The 10064-nt window shown below is 28.9% G+C and overlaps 1 protein-coding gene across 1 annotated transcript; it reads left to right on the top strand.

Moving 5' to 3' along the window:
• Positions 1 to 2462: 2462 nt before the first annotated feature.
• On the top strand, positions 2463 to 4935 carry LOC111042991. Its single transcript, XM_022327753.1, is given in 5 exon segments — positions 2463 to 2563; positions 2664 to 2704; positions 2756 to 2895; positions 2962 to 3139; positions 3197 to 4935. Coding segments are annotated over 5 exon segments (2199 nt in total).
• The last annotated feature ends 5129 nt before the right edge of the window (positions 4936 to 10064 follow it).

The raw sequence follows: 10064 nt of genomic DNA, 5'->3' as shown, positions 1-10064 counted from the left end.
TAACGAAGTCGGCCATCTTGCAGCCATTCGGATTCCCTGTCGCTAGACGCTTGTATGAATATCGCATTGTTGTAGAATATGCGGGTAGTAGTGGTGGCGTGTGTCTCACACAAATGAGCATTTACTACTCACACAACAGCAGTAAGCGACTTCAACTGTTAAACTAAATGCCTATCGCTTACTCCTTAGAAATGGAGCACTTCCAATCCCCTTAAGCATTGTAAAGCAATTATTCGATATTTTGTTTTTATCTTTCAAATGCTCAACTAACTACTGTTAATTTTTAATTTTATTTTCAAATACAAGTTGTTATTCATCAATTTTTATTTTTCCGTTTTAATATTTTAACTTTATTTTGGCTAGAAATCCAATATTTTCTTCGGCTATTTGGAGTTGTTATTTTTGTTTCTGATTTGAAATCCCCGAAAAAAACATTTTCTTGTTCTATAACAAAATTGAAAGTAAACTATTTATTTGATCTTATATATATCCCTATATCATCTATATTTGAATCAATGACTTCGATATCGTTCATAGAAGCCACACAAGAAGTACCAGTTAAAAATAATAAGCAAAATATTTTTTTTTAATTACTATTGGTATATTATTTATAATAACTATATAAAATACAAAAAACAATATAAAATTAATAAACTTACGTGCATTTTCAGGAATTGGATAGGTTATACTCTTTTCAATTATATCAATGACTTTAATATCATTCATAGAAGTCATCAAAGCAGTACCAGCTACAAAAAAATAAGCAAAATTATTTTTAAAATATCAATTATAGTTTTAATAATTATTAAATTAATAAACTTACGTGAATGGTCAGAAATGGCAGAAATCACCAAGTGTTGTTCAGATACATCATCTGCATTCAAATCAATACCAAGAGTAACACAGGCTGGAAAAATACTAGGTACTGATGATTTTTTTAAAGTTTGTTTAGTGCCAGCCATGTTTAAAGTATAATCTGTTTCTACAAAATGAACAGAACATATGACACTATTTGCAGATTTATACTTGAACTCATGATCAAAATCTTGTATAATGTTAATCCATTTCTTAAGATTAACAGAATCTTTGGGAAATCTATGAAATTAAGTAAATACATTTTAAAATACCTAAATAAAATTACTTTTCTAATTTTTGTCTTTTATAATTTGTTGCAGTGCCGTAACCAGATACTTTAGACCATGAAGCAAACAATTATTTGGGGAGACCCTCCACAAAATCCATTTATAAACAGAAATTGTTAAAAAGATAGACGTCAATAATTCCATAATCATAGTTTTAAATGCGACTACAAATATCTTGGATACCTGTGAAATCTTGAACCTCTTTTTAAAGCTCGGCTTTTATATCCAAGCACACAACAAGTATTAACCATTGTTATGTTTTTTTTTATAAATTACAGTAAACTAGAATCAGTAGAATCTCAAGATGTCTAGTAAGTTGTAAGCATAGACGTACTATGGTTGTAAGTAGTATTGTAGTAAGTCTAATATTATTTTCAATATAGGTATGTGGTGGTTACGTCGGGGCGTGAGGCGTTATGGGTACGGTAACCAACCAACAATCTATTCGTGAGTAGGAAAAAAGGTTAAGGATAAAACGACACGGTTTATTCTGGCGTAAGGTAAATACGTGGGCCGTATTGTGTTTTTATTATTTTATGAAACAAAAAAACATTTAAAAAAAGAAACGATTCAACAAATAATTCGAGCACGCTTGTGGTGCGGAGTGCGAATTTTATCGCAAGGGTGTGAGCGTAACATACAACTTTTAAAACGAACAAAAGTGGACTTGACGAGTCGGGCGTCGAAAAAAGGAAGAACGGACAAAATCGCGGGACTCGGGCACGAGAGTCGATTGACCACCGAAACGGTCGAGAATTCGGTGGGGAAAATAATTCGCGAAGTTTACAATAAATCACGGAACATATAATATACAAAAATACAAGGAGAATACAAAAACAACTACGACCGCCGGGTCGGGCTGACTCGCGATAGCGAGTGGTGATACACGAATGTCTCTTCGCAGGAAAATTATTTTGTTGAATCCATGACGTCACTGTTATCTATGCACGTTTCTGTGGTACTATTCTGAATTATCAGCAATACAATAATATTGATATCATTGATTAGATCGTAGTCTTTTTAATAATTTAAATTATTTTTTTATTTTTTTACTTTTAATTAATTATTAAAATGTTTAAATGTGAAGTTTGCGATTCCAATTATAATTCTATATCCGGTTTAAATAAGCACCATAGGATTAAACATAAAAATATACCTAAAAAAAAACATAGTGAAAAGAACATAAAATATTTATGTAATGACTGTGAGGATACTTTTGATTTAAAGGCAAATTTAATAAAACATGTCAGAACTCATTTAAAGGATCACCGATCAAACATATTATGTTCATTTGAAAATTGTACTCAGTCATTTTTTACAATGACTGGATTATCTGAGCATTTGAAATCACATAATATTAATGTCGAGTCAACTTTATTAAATTTCAACACTATAGAAGGTAAGTGTTTAGATGCATTACAGTAAGTTATTTAATAATTACATTTTATAATTGTTAACCATGATCAATTACTAATTATTTTACTAACCTCTTGTGTTTAAGTGTTTTATTTATTTTAATAGGAAATTTATTTTTGATGGATTTGTCTGTGATTTGGTCGAAGGTATTAGTTTTAATATTATTGAAGATTTAATTGTAAATTACAAATTAACAGATTTTCACAAATGGAAAAGAAGTATAGAAGAAAAAGAAAAATCTCAATATGTCAAAAATTCATCAAGTAAAAAGATTTTAAGTAAAGAGTATGTATATTATTTTTGCCATCGATCATTTGGATCAAGAATTTCGAACAATGTAAGATTTTTCATTAACTTTTATGAAATGACTAAATGTTATTTAATATGACAAATCGTCAAACAGGGACGTAAGATTACAAAATGTGGTGGATCTATAAAAACTGGTTATGTTTGTCCTTCTTACATAAAGGTACATATAGATCACAAGGAAATTAAAGTACGTTATTATAGTACACACTTATGGCACACTCATGATATTGGAAAACAAAGATTATTTGGTGAAGATAGGAGTATAATTGCAGGTAACTTAAAGTATGTGTAAGGGTCAGGTAAATTTTTAGACACAGACTTTGTTGCAGGTAATTTAAGTTTGGGTGTTCCTATAAACAGAATTTTGGAAGATATAATGTCAACGAAAATTGAAGGAGAAATTAAAAGGATTCATCTGCTTGAAAAAAAAGATTTACATAATATCAGAAGAGATTTTAATATAGCATACTCTACAAAGAGACATGAAAATGATTCAATGATTGTAAATATCTGGGTACAAGGGATGATGGATAAAGGAGACGAAAGCCCTATTTTATATTATAAGGAACAGGGAAAATATGATAATCTTTCATGTTTTACCAAAGCTGATTTTTGCTTGATTATTATGACTAAATTCCAATCAGAATTATTATTAAAATTTGGATGTGACAAGATATGTATTGACGGTACACATGGGTTAAATGGGTACAACTTTCAGTTATATTCTCTAGTAGTTGTTGACGAGTTTGGAAATGGATACCCTGTAGCATTTTGTTTTTCAAACAAATCTGATGCTGTTCTATATCGACATTATTTTCAATGTATTAAAAATGTTATAGGCAATATTACACCAGCTGTTTTTATGTCTGATGACGAACCACCATTTTATAAAGCTTGGAGCGAAGTAATGGGTGTTGCAGATAAACAAATTTTGTGTGCTTGGCACATTTTAAGAAATTGGACAAAAAGTTTAAATAAAATTCACAGCAATGATAAAAAACATATTGTCTTTAAAACATTAAAGTCATTGATGTATGAAACTGACGAAAACTATTTTGGAATTGAACTGCAGAGAGTATTAGATAACCTTTTAAGTGACAAAGATACAAAAGACTTTGGAAATTATTTTAAATTCACATAATATGCATCTAGAGTAGAAAAGTGGGCCTATTTCAATAGGAAACATGTTGGAATTAATACAAACATGTATTTTGAATCTTTACATAAAAGTATTAAACATTACTATTTAAATGGTAAACAATGTAAAAGATTAGACCTGTCAATTAACGCACTTATGTCATTAGTAAGAGATAAAAGCTTCGAAAGGATTATTAAAATTGCAAAACAAAAAAAAACTTCTAAAATTATTCAAATTATTGCATCTCACAAAAAATCTTCTGAATTGACACCAAAAATGATATCAGAAATTTATGGTTACTGGTTGGTTTATTCTACGTCAAACTACGATGTTGTATATAAAGTTGAGAAAACCAATTTATCATGTAGTGAATGTGTTTTGACTTGTGTTGAATGCCAGATATGTGTTCATACTTATAAGTGCTCATGCATGAATAATGTAATCTACTTTAATATTTGCAAGCATATCCATGCATGTGCTGAACAAAAAAAAAATATTTTTTTACAATGTAAACCAGAAAGTTCAACATCTGAATTAGTTGTTGATAATGGTTTTCTACAACAAAATGAAACTCAACCAGAAATAGATAAAGATGATGGTAATACAGAAATTACACACAAACTAGAGTCAATACTTGGTATGGTTAATCGTACCAAGTTAAATGACATAGATCAAAAATATATATTAAAACAATGTGACAAAATAATTTCGAAATTGGCCAAAAATACAGATTTTAAAAATACTTCAAATGCGGGAAAGAAGAGAAATATTGATCCTCAAACCAGATTTTTTACCAACAAAAGAAAAAGAATTGAATCACCTACTTTATCATCTACTGAAAGTAAGCATATTATAGAATCACTAAGGAATTCTTCCAATGAAACATTATTCATAAGTAATACACAAATGTTTGACCACTCCTATTTATAAATTATTATTATTGACAATTCAATTTTTTGATACCTACATTATATAATATTTTTTTACCATTTTTTTTAAATATTATGTCAGAGCTATATATTATAATTTTATTGTAACCAAAATGTATTATTTGACCACTAGATATGTCCTTAAGTCATTTATTATTGACAATTTAATTTTTTGATACCTACATTATATAATATTTTTTTACCATTTTTTTTAATATTATGTCAGAGCTATATGTTATAATTTTATTGTAACAAAATAAAAAAAAATAAAAAAAATAATTTAAATTATTAAAAAGACTACAATCTAATCAATGATATTGTGGTGATTACGTCGGGGCGCGAAGTGTTACGACCCGGTAATCGACCAACAATCTACTCGTGCGTAGGAAAAACAGAGTAGAGTAATTAAAAACACAGTAAAATTCCGCGTAAAGCGAATACGTGGTCATTACTCCCGCCCCCGGAAAAGAAGAGCGGGCGACGTCGTTGACTGGAATGGCGTATGAATGGTCGGCGACTGGATCTTCACGTGCGATGAAAGCCGGCTTGAGTCGATCGATTGAAATCCAAACCTCGGAATGGTCGCGCTGCACCCTGAACGTATTTCCTCGGCGCTCGAGAACAGCGTGCGGGCCCTCGTAACGCGGTTGAAGTGGCGGCTTGACGGCGTCGATTCGTACAAAAACATGACTGACCTGACTAGGGCACTATAGAACATAGGCATGCTACGCCGCCATTTTGCGACTCATTTATCAGTTTATCACTTATCATTTACTCATAGGTATTTATTATTTATTGTGCGTACTGCGTATTAATCTTACGTATTAATTGTTTTTATTGAAGTTTTCTGTTTAAAATTTAAATACTTTATACTTCTAGATAGTTATTAAATGAAACTCTAAATATTATACTCACAAAAACTAGGTAAATAGCAAGTAGCAATCTACCAAATTATGAGAAATATTTTCCGTGACTTCAAGTATTATGTAAGTAGATAGGTATTCAATTACATTATGATTATCGACACTTATAACTAAAAATGTGTTTACTTTATAAACTATTTTTTTTAAATATTGGTAAATACTCTCATTACCTAACTAAAATACACATTTAATTTGCATTTACAGCTAGTCAACTTACATAGTTTAATTCACTACTTCTCTAACTGAAGACAGAATTATAATGAACAAAGTATGTTACAAAATGTTGCATTAGAAATAAAATATGCCTTTTATGGTAACATCTTTGTATTAACGAATATTTTTCAGATGAATAATATTCAAACTGATGATGTAGATGGAGCATTTGTTTACTATAATGACTTAAATATGGAGAGAAAAAAAGAGCTTCTTCTTACTCTACGACAAGAAAATGGACAACTTCTTAAAAAATTAAATATATTAAATGAAGCAATTGATGTTCTTAAAGACGATAATAGTGAAGAGAAAATTACTTATTATGATAAGGTGGATTTTAATAAGTAATTAGCACTTAGCAGTGTTGTAAAATATTTGAGTAAAAGTATTCAATTACTTTTTTTTAATATTAAATACTAAAATACTTTTTTTAATTATTTTAATGGTATGTGCTATGTATATTTTAAATTCAGTCTTATAAAAGCATTCACAATGTTCACAATTCAAATTGCTTTCAATTTTAACTTCTCCTTCATACAGTCATTAAACAAATATATATATATAAATATTAGAACTTAATTAATGTTAAAACAATATTTTGATTGCATTGATTAAAAAATTATATTTTCAATACTGTTTTTAAATATAGTTTATAATTGCAGTTTTTTTCTTTAAGTGAAGTATAAAGAAAATGTACCCACTCATAATCGTATCAGTGAAATGAATAATTTTTGTAACTTTAAAATTTAAATATTAATATAACTAACAAAATATATTATAGTATCCTATTCTCCCCAGTGACCTACCTAAAAATAGCAAAGGTCCTTATCATGGCTAATAGCTATCTTTTTTTTCTGAAGTAAAAAATGTGTTCTGTCCCATTCATATTTCTGGAAGACGAATGGTACTTTAGGAGGTCAAAATATACATTAGTGCTACATGTTTTTGACATTAAATATTATGTTAATGACTATTGTAAGTACATAAGTATATATATAAACAAAATTAAATAATCAGTCTTTAATTCTTATTATAAACAAACAGATAAACAAATATTGATAAATAACATAGAATATAAAGTATAAACTTATAATGAACAAATAATATTTAATATTTATGCTACATTTTTTTTTTTGGCAGACGCTGTACCGTACATATTCTTCCTTTTTTTACAGTCAACTGAAAAATTGACTGCAGTATATGATCGTATACAAAAAAAACGTTCAACAATTCTTTGTTTCATATTGCAACCTTTAGAGCACAATGGAAAAATTATATCAATATCTGATATAATTTTTTTAATAAGCTCAGTACATGAATTTCTTAAAATAAACATTTTATATTTACTATAGAAAATTTCACAATGTAAAATAAGCAACAATAAATTTGTACAAGGTACTTTAAGTCCTCCCTTATTCAATGTGTTACTAAAGAATTTAATTGCACCATAAAATTGGTTATCAGGTAAATTATCCTGGAGAAATACACAACAATCATTACAACCTACTCCTAATAAATGATTTGTTATGCTTCCTCCTAAATGGTATAAATGATTCAATTCATATATTTCAAACTGGGAAATCAATTTACTTTTATGTAATGTGACAAAAATCTCTGATGGAATGTTATTCAAATTGTTCACAGAAGAATATAAATTATTGCTTTTACATTGTGAATCATTGCTTTGTCCAGTTTTTTTAAAAAAATCAATTAGAAAAATATCATTATCATTGCAATAATTACTTCGATCCACATCTGAAATAAACTGAGACGTTGAAATAAGTTTTAGAGCTTGTAGACACTGAAAGGCTGTTGGTGTTGCTCCAGCTTTTCTCCGTATTTGTGAGAAAATATTCTCAATTGCATCTTGAGTTAATCGGTGACAGAGAACAAAATCAAAACCGTTATTGAACAAGGTTTCACAAATTCCAATTATGCTTAGAGTAGCCATAATTATTCCTGCATTTAATGGTTTCCAGCCATGCCCAAAAACAGTATTTTCAGTTATTGTAATTATTTTCAGAAGAAAGTCATACTTCTTTTCCTTATTACGTTTGGTAATTGATGTTTTTCTTACTTTAGATGTAGTGACTACATTGTAGTCAAACTGAACCACTCCTGAATTAATCGAATAAAATGTGCTGTCGTGATTGCATCTGATGGCAGTACATTCAATTTAACAGCTAATTCAATAGCAGCAGCGGTTTTCAAAGAGAAAAATCTAATTGCAGCACCAACGTGCATTTTCTCAAAATTACTTGGCCACGTATCTTCTCGCTTTAGATGATGCAATGATCTTAGTTCTTTGTTTGAATTTATTTCATATTCCCACAGTGAGACCACAAAACTTCCTTTCACTACTTGAGAAGACAGACCCTCATTTTCACAATATTCTTTTGGTAAAATAATATCATTTTTCAATAAAGAACTTTTTAGGTTCTTCAGAAGATGGCAGATGTCAGGCATAATAAATATATTATGACTGTTGAAGTCAAATGTATTTTTTCGAATGCCATCTTTCTTCACTTTAACATCTAATGAACTCCACAAGGCTCTATTGGTGTTTCCCATATCAGATGACAAAGTTAAAACATGTATTCCACAGCTTTCAACTGATTCAATACACTGTTGAATAAATTGTTTAAATGATTGATTATCTAAGGAGCTATCAGTTAAATGGCAACCAATAACCTGCTTCCATTTGTTTTTAAGTCCTCTTATAATTACTAGTAGAAGTTTACCACCCAGCATATTATCATTACCGAGGGTAATAAATCCGAATGTTTCTGTACTATTTTTGTCATAACTAAGTTGCTTACTTACTTCCATCTCATCAACACTCATAACACAGAAACGGTCATTACTGTCCATTGATTGAACTTTATGCTTGAGTAACTCTAGTACATCATGAAAAATACCAAATTTTAATTTAAATTCACGAAGCCGTTTGGTTAATGTACTGTAAGCAGGAATAGGGTAATTTGTATCTCGTAGATACTTGTATCCATGAACTCCAAGGGCAAATCTTAGCTTTAACCCTTTAATGATTGTTTCCTTTGACCATTCTCGTGGAGTTTTTTTGGTAGCTGCAACCTGATCATCATTGAGAAAAGAACTTAATGTAGCATCTTTTTCCTCAATTACGTTTTTTAAATTTGTGTTTTCCATCTGGAGACGTGTAATTTCATCATTCTATTTCAAAACAAATATGAATATATATTACAGCTTTTGGTATTGGTTTATACACATTAAACTTATTATGAGTAATTTATAATAAACTAATGCATGACTATTATTTATTTAATTTAAAATAACGAATACCTAGCTTAAAATAGCTTTATTTAAGAATTAAATGTGTCTAATAAATATCACTTCGGTATCACTTTAAATTAACATTATATCAATTGGGAGTGTGATGATGATAAAATATAAGACCTGAATACTTAATATTTCTTTCAGATAATAAAATAAGTAATACAAATAATAACCATATAAATAGGAAAAAATTAATTTAGCCACACTAAAAAAAAATATTCTAATTTAAAATGTATAGAAATTAGTTACAGAAATCATTTTTGATTTTAATTAATATGCTTAAGCAGTACCTAGTGCCGTACCTATTTTTAAAATTGTACATTACTTACAACAGAATTGTCAGTTATGTTAACACAATCATCTGATTGACTCGACGACATAGTTGTTGTGGTTGATATGTTAGTTGTTTCCATTGCAGTATTCTGAAAAATTAGTTATTATAATTTGTAAGTATTGATGATGATAAAACATAAGATCTGAAAAACTGAACTTTTAATGTCATTTTCAGTAAAAAATTGATATGACGTACTATAGCAGTTGTGACACGAAAATAAGAAGAAATGATTTTTGCCATACTAAAAAAAAATATTCTTACATACCTACCTACTTAATCAGTATATTTAAAATTGTTTATTACTTACAGCTGAATTGTGAGTTATGTTAACACAAGCATCTGGTT

Source organism: Myzus persicae, unplaced genomic scaffold (genome assembly GCF_001856785.1).
Source record: "Myzus persicae strain clone G006 unplaced genomic scaffold, MPER_G0061.0, whole genome shotgun sequence".
Classification (NCBI taxonomy): Eukaryota; Metazoa; Arthropoda; class Insecta; order Hemiptera; family Aphididae; genus Myzus; species Myzus persicae.
This window is presented reverse-complemented; position numbering and strand designations above follow the sequence as displayed.